Below are 27881 nucleotides of genomic sequence, written 5' to 3'. Positions count from 1 at the left end.
TCCTGCCTCCCTCCTCCAACTTCCTCCACCCAGTCCCACTCCCCTGTTCCTCTGCCTATCCCAGACACACCTACAGACCAGCCTGCACACACCTCAACACCCAAGGGCAGCTCATCCAGACATAAGCACCACACATCACACAAGCATTCACACAAGCAACAGCCACATGCAGACATACCAACAGCCACTGCCTCCTCTGTGTCCCCCTCCTCCTCGTCTCCCTCCTCCCTCCCTGTGACGTCTCCACTCACACTTGCATGCACAACATCATCAGCCACTACGTCCATCACCAGCACACCCACCAGGACACTCCGCACACGTGCAGTCACCACCCCCACTGCCATTTACACGTCCCCTGTGTCCTCTCCCAGTGTGTCTGTCACCCCCTCTTCCAAACCACACAAACGCAGCCAGCCACCCACCCAACAGCCATCCACCTCACGACAGCCTCCGTCACAAGCACCTGCACCCAAAGACACCACACTTGACTCTCCTACAACCACATCCTCTTCCTCCACTCCCATACCCACTGCACCTACCCTTCCCACTGCTCCTAAAAAGTTGTTCCTGTCCAAAATGAACCTCTTTACATCACCTGACACACCCCCTCCATCTCGTAAGAGTCCAATCAGCACCTCAGCCACCACAACCCCTGGACCTACAAGGTCCATAGTACAGGGATATTGGAATCCACCACCTTCAAGGGCAGCAACATCGGCCAGCAGTAAAGGGACAGCCAGCCCACCCCCTGGGAAGAAAACCAAGAAAGGCAAGGCCCGGCGCGAGAGGCCAGAGACGGCAGCCTCCAAAGGCACTACCCTGGCACCGTCAGGAAGTGGGGTGCCACCTGGCACATCTACAAAGGGAGGCAAGGGCCACAGAGAATCACGGAAGGAAGGCAAGGGCAGCACAGCTGACAAGTCCGGCAGCAGGCGAGCTGCCCACGAGGGCCCCACCAGCCCCATTCCGGGTGTGAAGGAGGACACCCACGGTCCCGGGACTCCAGCACAGGAGGGCCCCGGAAGAGAGAAGTCGGATGGCGAGTGAACTCCATATATTGGCCGGATATGGTGCCCTGGAGACACATGTCAAGAACCGCTGAACAGGGCCCTTCAAGACAAGCACCGCTGAACAGGGCACCGCCGTCTCAAGAACCTCTGAACAGGGCACTTCAAGACAAGCCCCGCTGAACAGGGCCCTTCAAGACAAGCACCGCTGAACAGGGCACCGCCGTCTCAAGAACCGCTAAACAGGGCACTTCAAGACAAGCACCGCTGAACAGGGCCCTTCAAGACAAGCACCGCTGAACAGGGCACCGCCGTCTCAAGAACCACAGAACAGGGCCCTTCAAAACAAGCACCGCTCCGCTGGGCCCTTCATGACAAGCACCGCTCCGCTGGGCCCTTCATCTCAAGCACCGCTCCGCTGGGCCCTTCAAGACAAGCACCGCTCCGCTGGGCCCTTCATCTCAAGCACCGCTCCGCTGGGCCCTTCATCTCAAGCACCGCTCCGCTGGGCACCGCCGTCTCAAGCACCGCTCCGCTGGGCCCTTCATCTCAAGCACCGCTGGCCCATTGGCAGAAGGGGCAGGCCCGGATCTGTGTCGGGCAGGGCTGCACGATGCACTCTGGGCACCATGCCTCCTCCAGGACCAGTGGAGTCTGTAATCCACTTGAGAGACTGTGGCTTTGCACTCCCCAGGATGACACAGTGAGCAAGCCACCCACTGTAGAGACTTGTGAGACTGTGGCTTTGCACTCCCCAGGATGGCACAGTGGGCAAGCCACCCACTGTAGAGACTTGTGAGACTGTGGCTTTGCACTCCCCAGGATGGCACAGTGGGCAAGCCACCCACTGTAGAGACTTGTGAGACTGTGGCTTTGCACTCCCCAGGATGGGACAGTGGGCAAGCCACCCACTGTAGAGACTTGTGAGACTGTGGCTTTGCACTCCCCAGGATGGGACAGTGGGCATGGAGGCCACTCGTGGATCTGGCGTTGTGGACTCATGTGGCTGAGGTGCCTCCCCTTCCCTTCCCCCTGAGGTGCCTGTAGTTTTTCTATCTGATGCCCCTGCAGTGTTCTCTCCCATGGCTTCGGGTCTCCTGTGTGGGCTTTGCCCATGTGTTGAGGCCCATCGGACCACATACAATGACTGAAACCCAATTTGGACAGGACAATTTACATATGTGTATATAGTTATAGATGTTTGAATTTTTTTTTTACGTAGCCTTACAATATATTTGAATTTCATGATCATTTTATTTTGTCTTTGCATTCTTCCAGGGGGTTTGGGGGGTGTCACTCTGAGTTGTTGCTCTGCATTGATGTGTAGGTAGTTGTGGGTGAGGGTGGGTGTGTCGCGTATGTGTTTGCCCGTAATCTTTTCTCCTCCCCCCTCCCCAGTGTCGTAGGTGCAGTACTCACCGTTGTCTTCTGCGCCGGCGTTCGTGCTGCTGGTAGAGGAGCAGGTAGACAATGGCTGGTAGGATGTGTAGTTCTGGTTCCATGCTGTCCAGATTCCTCGTGGAGTGTGTAGAGGTGAGCGTTTTCCCGTTCGTAGTCTGTTTCCGCCGTGTTTTTATCGGCGGGGCTCCCGCCCCGGAAAAGGTCGCGGATTGGTGAGTTGTGATAGGGTGGGCGGTACATTGTCTCCCGCCTGTCTGGTGGCGGTCACCGTCGCGCTGTTTGTTTGTCCCGCCGTGGTGGTCGGAGTGTTAAAGTGGCTGTCTGTGTTGGCGGTTTCCGCCAGGGTCAGAATTCCATTTTTTGGACCGCCTGCCTGTTGGCGGGGTGGCCGCCGCTTTAACACTGACCGCCAGGGTTGGAATGACCCCCTATGTCTTTTATTGGGTTTGTGTCATTTCTCACATTTTTAAAGTACATGACAGCTGTAACTGTACAGAGATAGGCTGCATTGTGTATTCCAGTGTTTGAGCACATGTAGCAGATCACACTACTGCAGACCATGATACTCCAGTTGTTGTACCAGATGAGCACTCTTCACTAACGCAATAGATACCCAAACCTTTTGAATACAAATTAGTATAACCCAGTTTGAGCAGGTTGTGCGCCAATAGAGGATAGCAAAGCTACGCAACTTAATACATTAACTCATTGCCTGTGTGTCAATGTCTGTGAATTGGTTATTTCAATTTTAGTTGGGCCTCTATGTGAACGTCACACGACTTGCTTTCTTTAATGTGCTTGTCTGCATGTGTTGTAAATGTGGATAACCATCAGATGCTATTCAACCTGGAAATGAGTCAGGATATGTGTTTGTCATACACGTAGCAACTAATGCTGTGTGAACTTCCCTGATATTTGGGACAAAACATCTCCCAGGGCAAACTATGCACAGGATAGATAGAGGACGGTTGATAATGGCAATGTTACAAGAGCAAGCCATCACATGTACTGGAATGTTGGATACCACTTCCTGGTCACTTGTTTGGATATTACCAATGAGTCAGGAATTTGCAAATGCTATGTGGGTACAGTGTTTGTGACACAGAGTCCCAAAACCAATCCAAAAATGTAATGTCACTCCACAGTTTGAGTCATATAAATGACCCATGTTTCTCTTGTGGCAGTGGAGGACCAGCAGACCAAGCTGCATGTGTTCACATATTTACAGTGGTTAATTGCACAAAGGTGTCCAGTTCAAGTGTGTGGCCATGTGTATCCTGTGTCATTAGTGGCCTCCATGTTGTCACAGTTATGTGCAGGTCTAGTCATGATTCTGTGGAGCCAGTCCCTGCGTTAACAGAGTATCCTTCAAAGCAGAATTGACGAAAGCCAAAGAGGAATTGACAACACACTTGAGGATAGTCCAGCTATGGCACTGCAGAAGTTTTATGAGACTGACAACAGGGCAACCTTGGTGTGCTCACAAAGTTAATGGATCAGTAATTTAAAACCGGCAGGTTTCATCACAACATTTGTACACAGGGTGGCCTCTAAAATTCACACTGCAACCGGGAACATCAGTGCCTCTGTGCAGATTAATCTCACCGCTAGTCACCATGCAAGCACCATCATTGGGTTGCAGCCAATGTGAATCTGTGTGTGGACTGTCAGGGCACAAACATGTTTTGTCCTTTCATGCACATTAGCAAACGTTGTTTGTTGTGCTGAAGGCACCATACCCAATCCATGCATACAGCCATAGTACACTGTCAATGTTTGTCACTCATGCATAGATGAAACCCAAACAAGGGATAGGGCCGGGATTAGGCTATTTGAATACATGTCCCACACCATGATACGATAAGTAAACTGATTACACTACACAATCTATTTGAGGATTCATCGTAGACCTACCAGTCACAATATCCTAGGAGGAAAGTGAGAGCATGGAAAGCAACTATGAGACAAATATAGCCACAGGGAACCTTTATGGTAACACAAAGACAGGAACCAATCAGGCTAACAGGATGGAGGCTCTGTCAGGAACTAACATGAACAATGCAAATACACAGTGAGCAGACTCTGACTGTGAAAACTTGGAACAACACTGTGGAAAATGAAAACTGTATTTGTGCTGTGGGCTGCAACGTTACACAATAACCCAAGGCCTGTGTTACACAAGTGATTTATATGGCAATACACAACAAGGATTTACATAAAATGGCAGCTTCTAAGTCATTCCAGGCAGCAGCAAGGGCAGTGCAGATTCAAATGGCTGATCTGCATGGAAGTGCTCACAGGTGTGTGCTGCTTCCATCTCTCACAAGTCATGTAGGTGAGAATCAAGTTCAAAGGGCCAACAGTACCTTTCACATGGGAAACAATAGACAGGTGATTACAGGTCCTACAGACTACCAAGCTCTGCATTATCTGACCTGAAGTCCATGTAGACAGGTGAACTAGGACTATGGCATGCCATACTAGAGAGGGAAGCACACTGGAGTCAGAATGTGAGTCTGGGTGTGTGTAGATGAAGGATTATCAGGGTACAAATAGTTGAGCTACGGGGCCCCCTAGAGAAGGGTGGGGAGAGACTGAAAACATGCCTGTGGCAGGACTTATAACCTGGGATGGCATGCGCAGGGCATGTCTTGTGAGCAATGCTTGTCATACCTGGGGCACTCGTGGTGTCCATGTGCAGCTTACATGGACTTCTTTTCACACATACTCCTTGCAGAGATAGCTGATGTCACACTTACTGCTGTCAAGGGTCTGGTCATAAATTCCTGTTACCAATGCAATAGCACATCCACTGCCTCATGTATGAAGCAGATTTTTACCTTATGATTGATGGTGCCTTAGTTGTGAGCCATATGCTGCAATTAACCATGTTGCCAACATGGATGTGTGCCATAGCTGTGCTACTCTGATATTGCCCTTCAAATGTGAAATGGACAGGATATATGTCATTTACACTGTGTTTGAAGTTGGGTGTACATTCATACCCAACAAATGTAATGTGGCTTTTTCAGTATCCTAATCTGTATATCGGCAATGCTCCATGAGGCTAAACTCTGATTATGATTCCTAGGGATCATGTGATGCATAAATAATTACCCAGACCATCATTTAGTGATAAAGTGAGGTGTTTAATGGCATATGGTAAGACAGTGGTGATGGTGACTAGAGTTAAAAGAAGTTTTGTACAATGTGTTGTCTCCAACGCAATTCTGCTGTAGTGTTTGGATGGCCCCACTCATGTTGATGGACAACATTCTCCTCTTCATCCTCTTCAGGCATTTCATGGGTCTGGTTCATAGAGGGGAATGTCCCTCCTTACACAAATGTTGTGCAGGATGGCACAGGTCAAAATGATCTTGCACACCATTTCAGGTGAGTATGGGAGGCTGCCTCCGGTGATGTTGAGGCACATGAATCTTGACTTCAGGATGCCCAAGGTCCTCTCTACTATGGTGCATGTCCTCTGATGTGCCTCATTATAGGCACGCTCTGCTGCAGTGCTTGGGTTTGCATATGGGGTCATGATCCATGGCTGGATCCCATACCCCTGATCAGCTGAAAGAGAAAATTAATGAAACATTTTGATGGAGCTTTCCCCATGATTATCACTTTGCGTGGCAGTTGTTATCTTGTGTTGTTTGTGACTCATCTGTGTTTGTGTTATTGTGTGGAATCCTAGGCTTCTAGGATGTACCATCAGCATTGGGATGTTTCATTATGTGAACTGGTGTTTGGCTGATTGACCGGATGTCAGCGGTATTTTTGTAGACTTGCAGTATATTGTGTACTCCCATGCATTATGTCATGTGAAAGAGGTGTCCATGTGTCTTAACTGGGGGTGACATGATACTTCCATACACAGAATCAGTTCCACAGTAACACGGTTGCATCTATATGGCCTGGACATCCCATCAAATTTAACATATGTAATAGAATTTGTTCAACATCAGTGAGGCCCTTTGATTTGGCTAGGTGACAATGTACAACACATCTCCATAAGTTGGCAGCACTGACGTGTTGACAATTGACAATGCACAAATATCCCATGTGTGACAAGTTCTATGCAAACCTATTTATCTGCCCTCACCGAGTTGGCTCATGTTCAAACGTGTACCTTCACTACTGAGCCTGGTCCAGGTAAGCTGGCTAACTTGGTTGTGGGGGTGAAGGTTTAAGTGTCAGAAGGTCCATATGCCTGTACATATGTTGTGTATATGTGTAATTGTCTCAATCCGTATGTGTAGAAATATGCACTTTGCAATATTGTCACATCAATGTATGTTCTTAGCACAGTCCACTTGCTTATTGGTAGTGGGCAATGTCAGACCAGGAGTGATGTGAGATGTTGGTACAGCCTCAATGATTCCATGTCCCATTCATTGGAGTCATCATTATCATGCTATGTGTGTCATGGTGTTAGACCTGCAGTGAAACACATTGCATACCCCTTACACAGTACATATTGTTTGGAAGGGTGTGTGATTGAGTGTTATTGATGTGATGTTGGAAGATTCATCTTCCAAGTTGTACTCGCAGTTAAGATCATGTAATTGTCACTGTGTGGTTTTAAATTGGTCCCTTGTGTCTCTGGAGTGGCATCTGTTGTTATTTGCATCTGTCATTTGTCCATAGGTGTGTATCCCATTGGGTCAGGATATCAAACATGACTAGCAGTGTCACAACCTCAGTGTTTTCCTGGCCACGTGTCAATGTAGTGGTGTATGTGTAGTGTGTGCTACAGGGTTGCTGTGCTGTGTGCATATAATAAGGTTTCTGTACTTACCAACAAGTAGGCCATTTCCATATTGGCCATTCTGGAAATGTTGATTGATGGCGCTGTGGCGGAAGATGAATGAATCATGTACACTCCCAGGATACTTTGCCACGATGTTGGTGATCAAACCCTGGTGATCCACAGTGGCCTGCACATTGATGGAGTGTGTGTGATTCCTGTTGCGGTATAGATGCTTGGTGGTAGCAGGTGGCACAATCCGTACATGTGTGAAGTCAATGTCACCAAGCATGCATGAGAAGCCGTTGATTTGGTAGAAGCCCTGTTTGGTCTCCTGCTGCTTCTGCTGTTTGTTGGGGAAGCTGATGTGGCAGGGTGTGAGGGAGATGATGGCATCCAATACCTTGGGTAGGAAGGCAGAGAATGAGGGCTGTGAGATCCCAGCAACCAGGGCATCAGTGGTTTGAAACAAGCCACTTTCCAACGTGTGGAGGAGAGCTAGCAGCTTCGTCTCTGGTGGAATGATGTGGGGTGTCTGCAAGCTGAGTGCCAACTGTGTCTCAATGTGGTGCAGCAGCTGCTGAATGGCTTGCCAGTTTAGTCTGTACCTCTGGATGTTGTCATGTTCCCTGAGGCCCAGAAGGGTTGTCCTGGCCCTGAATATCCTCTCCTGCCTTCTGCGTTGCCTTTGGGGTCCCTATTGGTGTGGTGGAAGCTGCTGCTGTTGGTCCTGTGCTCTGTGACTTCGTGCATGCTGGATGAATAGCATCTCCATGTCTTCCTTTTTTAGCTCTGATGTTGCTTCTGTGTGTTTTAGTGGTGTGTTTGCCCGATTTTAATGCCTGCCCTGACCCAGGTGTTATTTTTTTATGCAAATCGGGCTGAGCGGCATTTTCTGCCTCTGCCTCCGCCTCCCAGCCATGTGGCATTTTTGCGCAGTAGGATAAATATGGCGCACAGGTGTTTAAGTCATTTTTTGGATGGGAACACACTTCCTTGCATGTCATTAACGCAAGGTGGTTTCACGCATCCAGAAAATGATGCACACAGCAGAATTTTGGTGTTCGCAGGCGTCAAATTATAAATATGGTGTTAGGTTTGCACCGAATTTGCGTCAACATTTTTTATACAAATTTGTCACAGAGTATAAATATGCCCCTTTATTTCTTACTGCTTCAGTATTTAACGGCTCTGTCTTCCATAGCTTCCTAATCTCTCTGTTTAACTCTCTTGTTTGCCAGGAGAGTGACTTTGAAAACCAAACAACCTCTTTCTTTATGACAGCGTTGAACAATATTTTCTGAGAAACCTGCTGTGAGAGCAGAGGTCAGTATTTCACATGACAGAAGCAAGGATGGCCCGTAAGTGGGGCTCTGTTGAGAGATAAAAACTGAGATAAAAGGTATAATAGCTGCCACACCATTGACTTGCCAGACAAGGTGCCTCTGATTGTAAGCACTGGGTGTTGCAGACAGATCATTTGCGAAGTGGCCCTCCTGTTTCCTTGCCAAACAAGGCACCTCATATTGTAAGCACTGGGTGTCGTGGACAGATCATTTGCGAAGTGGGCTCTGGGCGGGCAAAGTGAAAGCTCCACCTGCTGAGGGTAATGATCGCTCTCCACTCTAGCTGTAGTGCATCACACTCGAGAACAACATTGCAAAAACAAATGTGTAATCTAAGATTGAACTAGATTTTGAGGAGATCCTGGTGAAGGCGGACGGTTTATCTTTCAGAATGCACCCATTGAGCGTGTAAATACTTATGTTTGCCAGGGTCCTGGCCATGCTTTTGCATGATGATCAACTCTAGGAGAGGATGTAAGAGCTGATGGAATTCATCGCCATAAGTTCTAAGATGCTTTTTGACGTCAAGGCAATAGGAATTAAAGTTGAACTTGATGTTCCCGGGGCTGTATATATTTCAGTGTGCTGGTGCACAATGAGTCCATTCATCTGATTTGGTTACCTTTTGTTGTGTGCTTGTTTTCCTAAAGGTTTTACTATCTACCATATTTCCTGTCATATCGTCTAGCATTTTGGAATTGTTTTCCATTGTGTACATGATTAAAATCGAGAACTATTTTGAACAAACTTATATTTACCATCACCTATTAGATGTATGTCTTTTCTGCTGCCTAAATTGTTAACTCGTGGTCTTCTGGGAGAAAATGTAAGCCCTGTTTTTTCGTTGCTCAGAAATTCTTTAACCTCACAAACAATAAATTGAAAAGCTGATTAAGTAGATGTAAGTGAGTTCTATACATAGATCAGAAAGGATGGATAATTGCCATTGTGAAAGATTAGAAAAATTGGAACTTTCTGATTACTTATCACTACCCAAGGGAAATGGAAGGAACAAATGAACAGTTGGTATCACGTAATGCTTTGAGTATCTTAAATTATTTGATAAGATATTTATATTAACTGGACTTTATTTCATGCGAGTAAGATGTTAGGGTTTTCATTTTATATTTAAGTTTTGTTTTATAGAGTTCATTTAATACCAGTAAGATAGCAGCTGTTTTTTTATATTCAAGTTATATATGACAAGATCTGTTTTTAACCATTCGTTTACTCATCAAAATAGGCATGTTGCCGAAACAGGTGGCTGATGATCTGAGACAAGGAAAACCACTACAGGCCCAGAGTTATGCAAGCGCAACTATCTTCTTCAGGTAAACTGGAAAGTAAAGATTTGTCAATATGCATTGTGAAACAAAGAAATGACTGTGGAAATGTTCTTTAAATACATTATGTCTGTACTGGTAGCTATGGTACTATTGCATTGCAGTTTGGAACTGGTAGTGTTAGTTGCTTTGACTGTTTCTCCTCATCCTAAAATGGAGAGGTTCTGCTCGCATCCATTGGCGACACTGGAGCAGCTTTTTTTTTGCCTGCTCCAGATATGTGACACATTTGTAATGTTCTACATCCCAGGATGCTCTTGGGTTAGTTGAGATCTCAGCCAAGGTGAGGTTAGAACAGGGATGGAGCCTGGCAGTAGAGAAGGCAAGGGAATAAATAAAAAGTGTGATGCAGAGGGTGAGAGAGAACATTTCTATGCTGTTGGAGATCTTTATAATTCTCTAGAAATGAGAAGTGTTTTTTCCTCATTAGTCTGGCAATTCACACAATAAGTTGTTCACATAATAGTCGTTGTAGCTCATCCTTCCCATTTTTTGGGTTTGGAGAAAAGGCTCACTCATCTTTTCTGGAACCCATTTCATGTAGAGTCTCCATCAAAGCTCATGTGAATTGTTAAAGTGATGTACACGCTTTTCAGGGTATGAAGCTACGTCTGACAACTCTAAACAATAACGAAGTTAACAAAACGTGTATTTTTAAAGTGCATATTCTTCTGTGTATATATTGCACCTGTGTCTTGTTACTCAATACGTTCGGACCAGAGCTTTGCCATGTCATTACTTTAAATTTACTGTTTTAAATGAGTTGTTAAACTTAGTGTAGCATACTATTGGACTCAGGAGAACGACCAAGGCCTCTAGAAATCGAAGTTATAGACTTTCACATGTGGGTGGGGACAATAAAAACGGAATAGTATGCAGCTGCACTGCCCAATACTGTTACTTGAATTATGAACAGTAGAGACACTTCTTAATCCCAATGATAGTTTTTCTTGAAATCCCAGACATGTGAAAGAGTATTTTTAAAATAAACAATTATATCAGTAGTGTGCGATCATATGTATGCTGTTAGCTATCGGGACTTTGTTGACCACAAAGTGTGCTGCAGTGCAAAAGCATCTAAGCTAGTAAAGAAGGTCCATCATATCTACAGGTTTTTTTGGGTCATTTCCATGTGAACTTCACAGCTGAAATGAAGTTCATTTTACATTTGTTGGGCCATGTCAGTGGACTATTGTGTTAATGAATTGTTAAGCATTGATTTTTACAAAGAATGCGTGTAGTTCTTTGTTTGTTTGACAGGGACTGTTTTCCAGCTGGCCACTTCTGACAGTTGCAAAAGCCACTTTCCTTTGTTATAGTGCATTTCCATCTTGGGTGGAAAGAACGTGCACGGCCCAATACGTTTCCATTAATATATATTCCCAAAAATCAAGCCTTGTTTTCATCACCATAAATTCCAGGCTTCTTTTTGACATGGAGGTAGTAGAAATGGATGTTGAACTTGATGATCCCGGGGCTGAATTTATGTCCGTAAACAAGCTCAGGATGGATCCATGCACCTGATTTTGCTGAAACTGCACCATCTGAATCACATATTAGGAAACCACTAACTGTACTGTTTACAGCTTACACACTTACTAAACATTACAGTTTCATTAAAACCAGCTTTCGATGATGCATGTGCACTGAATATGCTCATATTCAGTGCTCATGCACTGATATTGCCCTTGATCATTCTGTATGAAGGGATGTAACTCCTATAAACATGCAATTTAGATGAAAACCTAAGAACAGCAGCACGTGCGTAGTGTATGGGAGGACATTGATTTTGGAGGCCTTCCTTTTTTGTTTGAATTTTTTTATTATTACTGCTTTTTGTTCAGACACATTTAGTACATATTTCAATGTCTTTGTTATTACAGAAATAATGCAAACGTAAATAGACAGGTTGAATCATTAGTCATCTATGCTGGGGACTTACTCATTGTAAGTTATTGTTGTCTGAAGCAGGTGACTGAAAAGAAGTATTTGAGTGCTGTTCCTTACAATGCATATGTATTTTGTAAGTTGGTGTGTATCAGGAGCAGTATCAGTATTGATATGGTTGCATATCTAAAATTAGTAATGATGTGTTAAATTCAACCATTGGAAAGCAAGTATCATCTATAACATTTAAATGAGAAAGCATTAAAAAAAAGTGAAATTAAAAGGGAAGAGAAAGGAGAAGATGGGGAAGGGAGATACTGGGACAAAGAAAATAAAAGTTGGGAGGGGAGGAGGGTGTAAATGGGAAGGGCCAAAGGCAATGAGACCCAAAAACGGCTACGTTCAAGTCAAGGGCAATGGTGGGGATACTCCTCAACCAGGCGGCGGAAACGTTTGTAGATATGACATTGATGCCAAGGTTGGAGTGTACCACGATGTGCGGCCAGTGGGGCCTCTAGTAGGTCTCCTGCACTGTGTTTAATACACCAGATAGTGGGAAGGGTTCAGATATATCAGTGGTGTCATCTGTTAGTGATGTGATTCGATGGATCGATGGTATGGGCATGGGTGTGTGAAGGTCAGTTAGGATTGTGTCCCAGCTAGCAGCGAGTGGATATCCGCACGGGTCAAGATTGTCTTCATATTGAAGAGCAGGTCCCTCTGCTTGCGCCGAAACGCTCATGGGTTGTAGCCACACTTCGTAATGTGGGCGGTCTGATGAGCTCCATTGGTGGGTGATGAGCAGTTTAGCCAATACAAGGCCCAGATCAAGGAATCAGCATGAGATTTTGTACTTTAATTTGGTAAGATATAATGTAGGCTCTCTGTGTGATATAGAACTGTATTAATCTAAACACAGTGCCGCACGGTGTATATATATGGGTCCTTTTAGTAGTGCAGACAGTTCTTTTTCTGTGAAGAGTCTTCCTCTGTCCGTTTCCTAATGGCTTCAAAGAGCCACAAATGGTCTAGATGTCTGTTGTTGCAGGGATTCTGCTAGCCAGTGCACTAGTTGCCTCCCACTTCCAAACACACGTAGGTATTGTAGGCCAAGGTGTATGGAGGTTTGTGTGTTGGGTCTCCCCATGCTTGCTCAGCACACTTTTGAAAAAGCGATAAAGTAGAAAGCCACCAGGGGGTAGTCCAGCGTAGTCTATTAGGGATTCATACTGGTAGAGTGTACCATTGTCATAAAGATCCCCCAGTGATAGTTTTGTTAGTTTAGTGGCATGAAGGCCTCATGGCGTTCACAAAAGGGGGATAGCAGAGTATAATGAATCATTGTTTTGGTGAGATATAAACATCTGCCGTAGCTTCTGTATGCCAAACAGAACAGTAAGGGGTGTGGCGTCTGGAGTTTGGCACAGGGGTGGAATAAGTGCATGAGGTTTGAATGCGTCCGTGGGTGGGATGCTATGGCTGTGTCAGATAGATGCCTAGAAGAGAGCCAGAGTGCCAACCATTGCAGTTGCCCTGACAGGTAGTAGTGTTCGAGATGCAGGAGTGCCAGTCCTCCTTGGTCTGCTGGTCTGTAAAGTTTGGAGGGGGCAACTCTGCAGCGAGAGGCATTCCAAATAAATCAGCGCAGGGCACGTTTGAAAGAATGAAAAAATGAGGCTGGTATGTACAGTGGGAGATTGACAAAAAAGTATGAGGCAGGGCAGAACAACCATTTTAATGAGTGCCACAAACCCATTACAGACAGGGGCAGTGTCTTCCAGAATGTAATCTAGGATTTGAGTGAGGTGTGTGTTCGTGATAGGTTACTATTGAATTGGTCGGTATCTGTGTGGTAGATCTGGATGCCTAGGTATCTGAAAGTGGCTAGTTGGGTGGGGGCTGCAGAGACTGGGCCAGGATCCGCTGTGGTGTGAGCCAGCTGGAAAATGCAGGACTTAAACCAATTGACTTGCAGTCCTGATGGGATTCATAGGTGTTGAGAGTAATTGCTATAGATGTCAGGAATTGGGTAATGTCTTTCAGACAAATGAGGAGATCGTCAGCAAAGAGGGACACTGAGTATGTCCCATCTCCACGGGGTATATCCCAATCTCTGCCCTTTTAGGGGCCTTCCTCATGCACACATATCTTTATTGCCACAATAAAGGAGGACATAATAATGCAGTTGATCCATGCCCTGGAATGACACACTGCTCATAGTTCAGCTGTGAATCTGCTCACCACTACACAGCACCATGCAGTGAACAATGACCTGGTGCCATAAAATGTGAGCCATGCTCCCAAAACAGAAGTGGACCTAGGTCCTGGTGGTCCACGGACCCTGAATATACTCACAAGGGTTTATTAAGAGATTTAGCATGACCCAAATGTGTCATAGTCAGAACATCCATCACAGAATTATGCTTAGAGGTAGGGGCAATGTGGTATGTGTATTTGCAAAGTGCACTATCACCTGCAGAGATATCCTGGTGCTAAGCAGTTGTGTGTGCCTGGTACGGCCTATGATAGGTTGGTTAATTGTATAGCCAGGTTTTCAGCTTCTTGCTGAATTTAGAAAGAAAGCAGGAGGCCCTGATATGGAGTGGATGTCTTTCCATGCAGTAGGAACAATCTACGAGATCCCCATCCTCCTGATCAAGTTCTGTATATGTATGGGATGTGTGCGAGTAGGAGTCCTTCAGAGCAGAGGTGCTTGGTGGTTGGTGGAAGGAAATGCAACAGTTCAGCTATGTGGGGCCAGAGTTGTCTAGTGCTTTGAATGTGTGTGTGAACAATTTGAATTGAGAGTGTTTGTGAACTGTGAGCCAATGTAGTTCCCTGAGGCATGATGTGATGTGACTTCTGTGTGAGAGGTTGAGTCTAGCTGCTGAGTTCTTGATGATTTGAAGTCTTCTAGTGAGTTGTTTGGTGATCCCAGCATAGAGGGTGTTCCTATAGTCCAACTTGCTGGTTTCTCGGGCATGAGTGACAGTTTTTCTTGTGCTGCTTGGAAGCCATTTGACTTTTGTATTTAAACTGTTTCAGACCAAAAGAAGCTAAAGTACGTCACCAAGTGATGCAAAAGTACATCAAATTCCAATGTTTCTTGGTACGCACTGAAAAATATTCCCTTCAGCGTTTTTTTATCAGACCTAATTGCTCAATGACAGCCTTTTTGACATCGTCATAATTAGTGGTTCCATCAGGGTTAAACAGTTGGTATGCTTTTTGCATTTTTGCATTTTGTCTCTGAGTAATAGTGATTTGATCTGCTGGGAGGCCATGTTTTTAAGCATAGGATTGGCACAGTGCCATGCACGCCAAGCTAGATAATGGCAAAGTCTCTGGCCATTTGTACAGCAAAATCTTTAATCATAGGATTGACTTAGTGATATCCTTGCTGAACTGTAAAATGACAAAAGCCTTTTACCACTCCAGGCACAGTATTACAGCTTTGGATTGATAAAATACCATGCAAGCGAAGCTGGAATAAGCAAAAACCACCCCTGACACCTGTTTCAATGTCATTACATCAATTCAGAGAGGATTAGCTTCATCCAGACACAAGGGAGCAACCAGTATAAATCAAAACAAAACCCTTTCAGTGTTAGAGTGACACATAAAATCATGCAAAAAAAAAAAATATATATATATATATATACATATATATATAGATAGATATCGATATAGACATATATATATATATATATATATATATTGTTACACAGAGTGACAGATAGATCTATATCTATATATACATATCGATAGATAGATAGATAGATAGATAGATAGATAGATAGATAGATAGATAGATAGATAGATAGAGGTATATATACACAAATACAATACAATTAAAATTGTTAGGATTGCTTTAGGGTTCAGAGTAGAGTAGTGTATAAGAAAAGTAAGGGGTTTTAGGGTTCTGGGATGAGTTTTGTATAGGGGTGGAAAGGAGTTGTAAGTGTTCAAGACCGGGTAGTGCATAGGGATAGAAAGGAAGTTTGTTTGGATTGGGTATAAGGGTACTCAAATAACTAGTATGCATACATAGCATTAATGTAATGTAATTGCAGAAAAAACAGTGTTAGTTAACATGAAATTATGAATTTAATTATAAACCTGAAATGCAATTAAATGAGCTCTAATAGAATTAATGTAAACAATAAAAAAATGTGCTAGTGATGAATTTTGTGTAAATATATATAGCTGTGTATATTCATATATCTATGCGTAGATACATATATATATTCATCAAACCGTAAATTAAGTTATAAATACATTAAAAGTAATATGATCAAATCGAAATATTGATATCTAATTCTATAATAATAGGCAAAAAGTTTTTTTTTACATTTAGTGCGGCGCTGCCCTCGTTCCCATTTTTCCTGCTGCCCTTTAGCTGTCATGAAGTCCCTGCCCTTTTTATGTCTCACATCACGCACTGGCCCAGTATTGGAATGTGAAAGATGCTCTCGAGCACGGTCTTTTCCTCCAGCTTGTTACTTGCTTCGCCTTATTAATTTTAGCTCATCAAGTCGAATAACATGTAGAAATGTATATGGAAAACCTACGGCTGACACTTCGTTGCTCGTGTGAGCACCTTAATTTATGGGAAACTCCCTTCTATCTGTCAGCAGCACCTGTCATTAAAGACATTGAGTGAAACATCCATCAAACCAAATCCACACGGTGCCTTAAGGGATAATTATCATGTATAGTCTTCGATGACCTCACCCTTCATAGAGCTGTTCAACCTAACAGCCCGGAGAGTAGCCTTGTTTTGTGATGACCATAGTCTGGCAATTATGTTAACTACATGAGTTGCTGAATTAAGGCTCCACGTTTGGCCTCGGTGCACCATCTAGCTCATATTAATAGCATATTTAATTTTTTGTACATTTAATTATATTTCTCATTCGCTTAGTTTTCTGGTGGACATCACCTGCCACTTTATGCCCCTCCAGTTGATTGAGATTTTTATATACGACCGTGCTTTGCAACTACAAAAAAACAGTTGAACAGATTGGAATTTTTTACAAACATCTTCTGGGCTTCAATCATGGTATCGGCAAATTAAAACGTCATGTCCCAGGTGCTTTTGCATGATCTGCTGCTCTGCATGTTGTGGCTCCTACATGCAGTTGTGCAGATACTGAGACCCATATTTATACATTTTCGCGCTGCATTTGTGTCATTTTTTTATGCAAAAGTGGTGCAAACTTACAAAATACAATTTTGCGTCAACAAAATGATGTATAGGTATAAATATGGGCTATAATTGTATTTTGTAAGTTTGCACCGCTTTTGCGTCAAAAAGTGATTAAAATGTGGCGCAAAAAAAGTATAAATATGGGTCTGAGTCTGTTTTTCTGCACTGCATGATCCTATGCAGGGGTGATTCTTTATTACGTGCAAATGTGCTCTGCTCTATCCCGGCGCATGTTGTTGCTACACTATCCCTGAGTATAGCAAGTTGGTTAATTTTAACCACTATGCTGTGTACTCGGGGGGAGTGGATAAGTGTGTGCACACACGTCTGTGTCTTGTCTGTGTGCATGTATTGCTTTTTTATGCACCCATACCTATCAAACATCAACGTATAACCATTACGATAAAGACACATACATCTAAAACCACCCTGACCTATTGATTTTGCCGGTTCGTACTTTCTGCTAGATGTCTACACCTTTTTCTGCTTCAGAATTTTAGTTGTTTTTTTAGAGAGGGGAGGTGATCCTCCAGGCTTGGTTTTTCTTTCAAAGAATGTCACATTCAGATTTTGTTATCAGTAAGCCTTTCTCACATATTCTTTCATGGACTCTCTCCTTAAGAAGCAGAACATGAATGTGCGAATAACTCAGAGATTCTGTCTGGAGTCCAGGTTGTTTCTCGATTTGTGTTGCATCTGTAGTAGGAATTTTAGCCTACTTTCCATTGCTTCAATATTTTATTGAATCCCGTCTGTAGTAATTTACTGCTAACACTTCCATGTGTGTTATTCAATTGTGTCAGTTTGCAATTCGCATTCAGTTCACAAGAGAAGTATTTGTAAATGGTTGGGGCAACCAAATGGGTTTTCACAAACAGTTGCATATTAGTTAGAAAGGACCTGTTATGTCGCTTTCACTCAGTCTTTTACGGTTTGCAATCTTTTCCTATATTTTGGCATGACAGAGGATGGATTATAAAGTAAGAAAATTTTTATTTTTCAAGATATTTTACTCCCTGATTAGCACTGCATCTCTAACAATCAACGACAAAAGACATTTAATATCTGCTCTTTGTTTGATGATATAGCCTGTTGTTCTAAGATTTATTGTGGGTACATCGGGTTTATTTTACTTATCAAATTTCTAAAGCACATTGCTGGTTTACAAGGTAGCATCCTAGCCCTAGGATCAGGTTTAAGGACGATAACTGGATAGCTTAAAAAAGCCAAGTCTTAAGAAGCTTCCATGAACAATTCCTGTACAGTCTAATAGGTAAGGAATTCCACAGTTTGAAGGTAGGACCAACCTCCCTGTCTGTCCAGCACACACGAGGTACTAACGCTAGGAAAGAATCAGATTACCTGAGAGTTCTAGAAGGCATATATGGATTGATCATGGGGCGAAGGTACATGAGCAGGTTTTAGATTGTACCCTACAGTTAAATCACATGGCCTTGAACTAAAAGAGATTCCTACTGGAAGCAAGTGCAGCTGATCAAGGTACGCCCGAATGGAAACCCATTTTTGGAGTATCAAAAGGAGGCTAGCAACAGAGGTCTGACATGTCTGAAGACGATTGAGAAGAGTTTGTGGGAGCACTCACTACAACACATTGCAATAGTCCAAGCGAGATGTAACCAAGACGTGGGCCTTGGTTCCCGGTCCGTTATTGGATAAGCAATATTAAATTCACAAAGTGTGTTTTTAGAATGTTTGTGCCAGTAGGTGCCACTAGCCTTTTACTAGTGGTCATCTATCAGAGCATTTCTGTGATTGGAGGCAGTATATGTAGACATTTTAGAACTGTGCGTTTTTACTGATACTTCACATGTTTACCATTAACACGGCCCGCAAATGAGGCTGTTAGTGTCAGTATGTCAGGCAAAGTTGATTTTATATTTGACCTTTGTTGTGTTTTCTTTTACAGTGATATTGTTGGCTTCACTCAATTATCCAGCACCAGCACACCCTACCAAGTGGTAGACTTTCTAAACAAATTGTACACAACCTTTGATGACATTATAGACAATTATGATGTCTACAAGGTGGAGACAATAGGAGACGCATGTGAGTAACTAGAAAAAAAGCTATGTGCGTGCATTGAAAAAAATGTGAAAAGACAGATTGAAAGTTATTACTAGTATATAAATGAACGTCTTTCTCCTTCTTTCACTGTGAGAGGTGGCGATACTTCCAATGTAAATTGTTTATTACACTCTGTCTATGAATAGTTGTGCTGAAGATCTCTTGCAAGCTTGCATCAGGACTGTGAAGCCAAGCTAATGGCTATTGTATAATTAGGGCTCCCGGTTATCTGGCATTATACTTAACATTTCCGCCTGAATTCATCAATGTTTATTTCTGCTAATGTTATCGGTATTTATTTTTGAATTCTATGAAAAAATGAAGTATAATCTTGCTATTTCAACATTTTACTGATAACTGTGCACTCTTGGATGCCTGTTTGATTATATCACAACAAAGCGATATATATATACATACGTTGCTTTAAATGGTTAAATGGGCCGGTACTGTCCAGTACTGAGTACCAGCAGCACTTCCTTACTTTGAGAGGGAGTGTACCTGCACCTCTCACGAAAGACGGAATCCTTTTAATGGGAGAGTACCAGCACTTCTCAGAAGCAAGTAGGTACTCTGCTACAGAGTGCCTGCACTCTTCTATTTTTACATTTCGAGCACTGTATATATATATATAGATAGATAGATAGATAGATAGATAGATAGATAGATAGATAGATAGATAGATAGATAGATAGATATAAATATATATCCACAGTGAGTTCACCTGCCCCAGTCTTCCATTTCACTCGGGCAGAACGGTTCTGAAGGTATTTCAGGACACATCGCTTTTTTAACTCCCATTGCTATCAATCTTAGCAGTTATAGCAGTCATGAGCGAGAGCATGCAGAGTCAACAAAAAGAAGACCTACTTCCTGCTTTTTTTTAACAGACTGGAAAACACAGTGTTTCCATCATTGGTATGCCAAAATAAGTAAAAACTTTAAACCACGAACCTTAAGTATAATTATACTCACCCTAGACCGTGCCCCGGCAGCAAATAAGGTGAAGGCTGATTCTGCAAGTTCCAGATGGAATGTCAAAATTTCAAGTTCGTGATGGCATATGTTTTATATTCCAAGCTTTGGTGCAGTTGGTATCATCATAAGGATTTATGGGGCCATGGGCAAGATACACGCCCTGTTCAAAGCAACTTGGAAACTATGAACTGTTTCCAGCTAGTTCAGCAATTATGATGCCAAACAAATTGAATTATACATTTAACTTTCAGAAACGGGGGCCTCGCAAAAGCAGCTGAAATCTCAAGTTTCTCAGTGCCACGAACACCCAGAGAAAGCTAGAACAGGATTTAATGAATCTTTTACTTTTTGAACCTGCATCTATATTTATTTTGTCTTGCAACAATAATACTTTTTGGACCGCACACAGCAGAAAAGACGCAGTAATGCCGACTTTCTTGATATTTAGTGCTATAGTCCGTAACATAAGACATGCATATATCTTCTGAAATTGTAGCTATAATTGCTGGAAAATCATAGTCACATATATATCCCCATCCAACGCTGGATTGCTCACTAAGAGAGAAAGGGGAGAGGGTAGAATGAGGAAAGAGAAGTAAACTGGAAAAGAGAACATTATAGCAAGAGAGGTGGAGTAGAGGGAGTAGAGAGGCAAAGATAGGTAGAGAAATTGGTGAGGTAAGAAGAGATGTAAAATAAAGAGAAAAAGGTAAAATAGCACAAAATGAGGCAGGGAGGTATAAAGAGATATGTATGCTATGTAGAAAAAGAGGGTGGAGCGTGTAAGATTTTAGACTGAGTAAGAGACAGCTAGAGACAGGTTGAAGGAAATGTAAAAAGAAAGGGGAGCAGTAAGTCTAGGGGCGAGGTAGAGCGAGAGTTCATGCAGAAAAGTAATACAAAATGTAGGTTTCGGCAATACGTATGCGTGCAGTGTTCTCCACCCCGACTCGGAGCCTTTGTACATGTAGTACAGATTTTAGCAGTAAATGTGGTTGGCAAAAGGGGTAGACCTACTGCTAAAGGTGATGGGATTAGGTAGAAGTAAGAGGGGTTTATGGAGATCAAAGAGGGGTTTAGGGAGAAACGTCACACATTCACACAAGAGCAAGTCAGATTTTTTTAATTTGGGGGTGAAGATATGTAATTTACGCTTTTGTAGAAAGTTTAAACTCAGAGTCTGTGAATACCAAAAGCAGTATGCTTACCACAAAGTGTAAACTCGCATAAAAGAGTAATTTACCTTTGTGAATCAGGCCTGTAGTGAGCTCAGATTATGAGAGAAGGACAGGGAGAATCAAAAAATGAGAAGCAGGATCAAAATGATAGCAGGAGAGGTTAAAGGCTGGAAAGAGAGGTGAGGTGCTGAGAGAAAAGTTCTAAGAAAGCAGTGGTGGGGTGGAAATAGAGAGGTGAATTTGATACAGTGGTAGAGTGAAAGCATAAGTTAAATAGGTAGAGGCAAAGGTGAGTACTGATGTATAAAGAGAGAGATGGAAACAAAAATGAGGTAGAAACAGAAATTAAGAAATTAAGAAGGGAATGTAAGTTTAAGTTACACTTTTGGAGTAAATTTACACTCAGATTTTTTGAAAAGTAGTACATTTATTCAAAAGTGTAAATTACTCAAAAGTGTATAGCCCCCAAGTCCTTGTATTTGGCGGAGACAGGAGAGTTACATAAATTGGAGTAAACTTATAATTGGATTATGTGAATAGACAAAAAGTAGTAAACTTACTTAAAAGTGTCAATTACTCAAAAGGAAAATTACTTTTGTGAATCAGACCCTTATACACTAAGCCATCATTCATGAAAGCTTCTATTTACATATATCTATTATACTTTTATAACCCTACCAAATGTATTTTTTTTCAGACATGGTGGTTTCTGGAGTTCCTAAGGAGAATGGAATTCTACATGTCAGTGAGATAGCTAGCATGGCCCTCGATTTGGTGGCAGTGTGCAAGACATTTCGAATCCCGCACAAGGTCAACACCCTGCTAAAGATACGAGGCGGAATACACTCGGGTACGTAGCGCCCTGCATAATGATAAGCTATAGGACTCCAACATCTTGAAAATGTATATAAACATACACAACTTATTCTAGCAACCACCATTTCATCAGCCTAAGCATTCCAATATATCATGTCTCCAACATTCATATGATGTGCACCTAAAGGTTCAGAATAGTTGGGTTCTACGTGCAGTTATTAGCAGCAAGATTAGGAATGTGCTGGTAGTATTGAGAGGAGTTTCTTTCATCCTCTTATGGGCTCCTTGACTTGCAGTGCAGACTCCTTAACTGATTAATGTGTTGATCTACTGAGGTAAGAATGACTACATTGCTTTGTCAGACGTATGGGTCATGTTGATTTTTGACTCCAGCTAGTTGCATTGTTTTGGTTAATCGTGTGGGTGAATCACAATGGTAAACTATTATACCTGTCATGCCATTCCAACTTTAGTTCCACTTACTGTTATGTTAATTAAATACTCATATTTTGTGACTTTGCTTTTTTATTGATAATTATGCTTCATGAGACCAGTGCTTTTCCAAAATGCATTTCAGAATGTGCTTGCTGATTTAAGTAGAATTTAGGTTGATAGCATACCCCTTACAAGCTCATAATGAATTTCATTTTATTTCTGTTTGTGTGGCTAATGTTTAGCTATGAGCTGCAGTAAGCTACCAGTGCTCCATGCTTTGTTATGTTCTTGGGCCCATTGATGCTTCTGGAGACTGCAGTGTGCAGTTCTATTCTTGACCTGGGTGTCATCTCCCTAAGAATATACAGGGAATGGACAGCTCCCTACTCATCACCACATATACTCCAGGCCCTATCCCAAAGTTATTTGCACATGCAAGTTTGGCTTGCAAACAGCAAATGATATGTGTAAAACACATTTTAGAATTCTCCAAGTTGGTTTTACATGCATAAAATGATTAACTCACATGAAATATTCATGTTTTTTATTATCTCACAGCAGGAGGAAGAGGGAGGAAGTGGGCATTCCATGGCTGGAATGCCTGCGAGTGTATGTGCTCCTAAAAACGCAAACAGTAGTTGGAATTCACAACATTTCTCCCACTTTTTCTAGTAAATATGAGAAATGTAATTCCAATTAGTTTCTTTCCAGGGCTAGAAGGGGAAAGTAACACTGTAAGAACTTATTGGGGTGTAGAGGAAAATGTTTTTTTCCTAGAGAAAACACAAATAAAGTGTATTCACACTTGCTCTGCAGATTTATGCTAAAGCAAGTAGACATATACACATTTGCTCATGTGAAAATGGAATTCACAAACATTTCTAGGCGTACGTTTGGAAGCTTTGAGAATACTTGAAAGTCACAAATCTGCACCCAGACAAAGTTGCAGACGTTTAGGCTACAAGTTATGACATTTTTTAAGAATTAGGCCCTCAATGAGTACCGGTTTGTTTAGTCATGAGTTGTGTATTGTTTTGGTACCTACCGTACAATAATTCTTAGAGAATGCTCTGCAACTTACCACAGATCAGCCAATATTAGTCCTATGATGTAAACATTCAAAAAAAACATTTCTAGGGGCTTAACCTATTATCTTTTGTCCTCACTAGCATGCTGGTGTTGCTTTGATTTCAGTGGTGTGACACAATATGATGGTACCCTCTTGCAGCATGTGGAGCAGGGCCTTTGAGTCTCCCATATCTCAAAGATAGTCATAGACCTTGGGCTGAATTAGTTCTCTCGTGAACAGTGGGTGCCTACTGCAGGTTTAGGACCCTCCCTGCACCACCGGGGCTACAGGAGCCTTTGTTACACCTAATTTTGATTTTAATTTTCCTTTTGTTGTCTGACTGTTTCTTTCTTCAATCAATCAATCAGTATTTGTTTTCTGCACTAATAACCCATGAGGGTATACAGGCACTGAGGTCTGCACTGCTCTGTAGGCCTCAATTGAAAGCCAGGTGTTGGGTCCCTTTCTGAACTCCTGAAGATAGGGTTGAAAACTGGAGAAGAAGGGGGAGGCAGTTCCAGGATCTTGAAGCGAATAGGAGGAGCGTCCACCGCAGGTACTTTGGCAGATGTCAGGTGTGTGGGTGAGGTGGGGGAGGCAGAGTGTAGGAAGCTGGAGAGTTGGTGGAACTTCAGACTGTGGTTGATGTATGTTGGTCCTTGGTTGTACAGGACCTTGTAGGCATGAGTCAGGGTCTTTTCAAGATTCCCTGAATCTGCAGCACTCCTCTCTTGCTGATAGCTCATTAATCAATGCCAAGGTATAAACATATAATTCATGCCAGAAGCCCTTGACATTGGAAGACTTTACCATTTTACCCAAAGGCAATTTAAGGTGAAAACAGGTGATGGGGACTCATGCTTAGTTTCCCTGAGGTTAAGTTGACCTAAACCCTTTTATTACAACAATAACCTTCACTTGAAATCTGTAATCATACACTCTACAAACTATCATTGCAATAAATATATTAGAGTGCTTTCAAAACACTGTGAGCAGATGAAGTGGATGCAAAGCCTTCTATTGTTTATTTAAATCTTTAAACACACAACTGCATCATACAAGGATCAAAGACTCTGGCATTGTTTCTTTTTGCATAGTTATTCAGGATATAGTCATCCTGAACCCTTTACAGGCATATTACCAATTAAGGCAAATGATGACAATTGATACTAACAATCCAGTCTGAGTTGGCATTAAAATGAAATAGAAAAACTGGAAATTAAATGTCACTGGAAGTGCACGGTTAGTACTCCACCATATGTATGCAGCAATACTCTTTCATGAGAACTTGTGATGAAAATCCTTCAGTCAGACCATCTAAATGTCTTCCTATTGACTTCAGTGCATATTCTAAAGTGATTGTATTGCTTATTTATAGGGTGCACCTTATTCTCAAGAAGCTACATATATTCTCCTACCTCCATTTTGTGGTAGGCGTTGCATTATTTTTTGTGGCTATTTTCAAGCACATCTCAAGCAGTAGATTCATTCTACTCTATCTCATATTCCTATCTGACTTGTTTGTAACAATCAGAAATGGGAAATAATTGCATTTCTTCACCACTAATAAAAATTGAATTTTTATAGATCTCATGGGCACTGTTTACAAACTGACTAAACTCTCAACCTGTAACACTCCAATTGAGGTGGGGGAGCACTGAAACACAGTTTATGCTTTCAGGCATAGGAGGAGTCTCATGGGATAAACCTTAGAGAGACCTCGAGTAACTCTCTACATTATGAGCTACCCAGTCACTAGCTGTATGAAGGCCTTCTGAGAGTCAATAGCATCAAGTTTGCTGCTTCTAGCCTTCATCAATGCCCTCATCAGCACCTAACTTCAACTCTCTCTCACCCCTCAACTGAATCATATTGTCCTTCACCAGAGCACCAGTTCCAATATTCATTGATGGCATCACAAAAAACTTCAGCTGGGGCTGACATTCAATAATAAAAACACACATACATTCCCATACTGTTAAGATAAACAAGACACTAAGGGGGTCATTCTGACCCTGGCGGTAGACTACCGCCAGGGCCAACGACCGCGGATGCACCGCCAACAGGCTGGGGGTGCATCCATGGGCATTCTGACCGCGGCGGTACAGCCGCGGTCAGAAACGGAAAACCGGCAGTGTCTCGCCGGTTTCCCGCTGCCCTGGGGAATCCTCCATGGCGGCGCTGCAGGCAGCGCCGCCATGGGGATTCCGACCCCCTTACCGCCAGCCTGGCTCTGGCGGTTTTGACCGCCAGAACCTGGCTGGCGGTAACGGGTGTCGCGTGGCCCCTGGGGGCCCCTGCAGTGCCCATGCCACTGGCATGGGCACTGCAGGGGCCCCCTAACAGGGCCCCACCAAGATTTTCAGTGTCTGCCAAGCAGACACTGAAAATCGCGACGGGTGCAACTGCACCCGTCGCACCCCTTCCACTCCGCCGGCTCCATTCGGAGCCGGCATCCTCATGGAAGGGGGGTCCCGCTGGGCTGACGGGCGGCCTTCTGGCGGTCGCCCGCCAGCCCCGCGGGAAACTCAGAATAACCGCAGCGGTCTTTTGACCGCGCAGCGGTATTCTGGCGGTTCCCGCTTGGCGGGCGGCTCCCGCCGCCCGCCAAGCTCAGAATGACCCCCTAAATCCTGAAGAAATGTGCACGCAAAAGAAAATGTATCCTACTAAAGTGACAGGAGGTTTGGATTCTATTAAAGACATAGGCCAGTATTTATACTTTTTTAGCCCCGCGTTTGCGCCACTTTTTGACGCAAAAGTGGCACAAACTTACGAAATACAATTGTATTTTGTACGTTTGCGCAGCTTTTGCGTAAAAAAATCACGCAAATGCGGCACTAAAAAAGTATAAATACGGACCATAGATGCAAAGGTAATGAATGACTCATCTTCACTACTCTTGAAATTCCTGCAGCAAGGAAATAAGCAATACACAGAACATGGAGGAATGAAAAAGCACTGTACCATCAGTAGTCGGAAGTCAGTGCTCTAGAATTCCAATTACCTCACAATAGGACAACCAATCAGAAAACATTTTATAGTATAACCATCTCTGCAGAGAAGCAATCATCCTCTTCCTGGTGAGCCAAAGATCATTTAAATAAAGGTGTAGTTTTGATGAAAACCATGAAATCGACTATCTGGCTCTGCAACCAATCAGCAACCTGATGCCAACAGACAGAACATCTTCTGCAGTTGAAACATATATCCAAGTTAAAGTGAAAGAAAAAGAGAAATTCCTACACATGGAACCAGTGGGAGGGAAAATCTTCGCCTTTGCATCTTTAATAGAAATCAAACCACCTACCAATTTAGTGGGGGAGATTTTCTATTTTATTACAAGACCAGATCTTCGATTATGATAATCTTAAAGAGGCACATGATTGATTGGTTTGTAATAAAAGGTTCTAAAGGTAGATTCTCTTGAAAAGTCTGCTGCTTTAAGAATGTTCTCTAGTTGATCTGCTGCAATACATTGGATGCTGTAGCCTCTCTAACTAAATGGGCACCAAACAAGGAAACATTAATTTTAACATAAATCACATCAAAATTATTCATGATCAAATTCTATAAATTTGTGTACAGCAATATTAAAAGTTTCTTTGAGATTGTTGGACAAAAGGTTTTTCTCTATTTTAGGTCAGTGATGAGACTTATAAATAGAAGTTGACATTTATGTACAACTACACATTGTTTACTTCTCTAACCAGTTTAAAAGAGTGCAAAGTGATGTCAAAAAGGCTTGAGACTTTCTTCTGCTATTTATACTGAAGTTGTGAAAAGGGCTTCACAGTAATTCAATGCACAGCCTCATGACTCCTTACAAGGTTCAGGGAAGCCAGTGCTGAAATGGAGTGCTTGATTCAGGAACTTTGAAAACTATCTTATTGTGATTGATACAAGAAAGTATAATCCTGAGAGAAAGAAATCATTACAAAGTTGTCTTGGAGCATCAGTTCAGACATTTTTGGACACTCTCCTCAAACGTGTCCACCTCATTCGTTTTGGTTAAGTAGTGTAAAGTGGTGAGAAGATTTGAAGTCTTGCCTGCAAATTACAATGATTTTATAATGGGTTTGTATTCATACATTTATTTATTTTTGGGCAATGGGAAGTGTTGTACTGTGAAGTTGTTCAGGTTACTCGTGCTATTAGTTAAATATAAAGTACAAATTACTCACTTCAAAGCTGCATGATGTCTACTTTTACATCTCCAATTTATTAATAGAAAAACAATCTATGTAAAAAAATTACTATACACAGTCAAAAAAGGTTTAATGGTTATACTAGCCTACCTAAAGAAGCACAAGAGTGAACTGAACAGAATGTAAATACAATCAGTTCTGTAGCAGTAGACAAGTGAAACGAAGTTTC

General features: G+C 42.6%; 1 protein-coding gene across 1 annotated transcript in view; it reads left to right on the top strand.

Annotated features, from left to right (window-relative positions):
• LOC138295562 (atrial natriuretic peptide receptor 1-like) overlaps window positions 1-27881 on the top strand; it is a 219037-nt gene that overhangs the window by 67411 nt on the left and 123745 nt on the right. Inside the window, exons 4-6 of the mRNA XM_069233935.1 lie at window positions 9751-9838; window positions 18874-19013; window positions 21882-22034. Of these exons, the coding sequence (XP_069090036.1) occupies window positions 9751-9838; window positions 18874-19013; window positions 21882-22034 (381 nt within the window). The remainder of the gene's footprint in view (window positions 1-9750; window positions 9839-18873; window positions 19014-21881; window positions 22035-27881) is intronic.

This window comes from Pleurodeles waltl, chromosome 1_2, assembly GCF_031143425.1.
Source record: "Pleurodeles waltl isolate 20211129_DDA chromosome 1_2, aPleWal1.hap1.20221129, whole genome shotgun sequence".
NCBI lineage: Eukaryota > Metazoa > Chordata > Amphibia > Caudata > Salamandridae > Pleurodeles > Pleurodeles waltl.
This window is presented reverse-complemented; position numbering and strand designations above follow the sequence as displayed.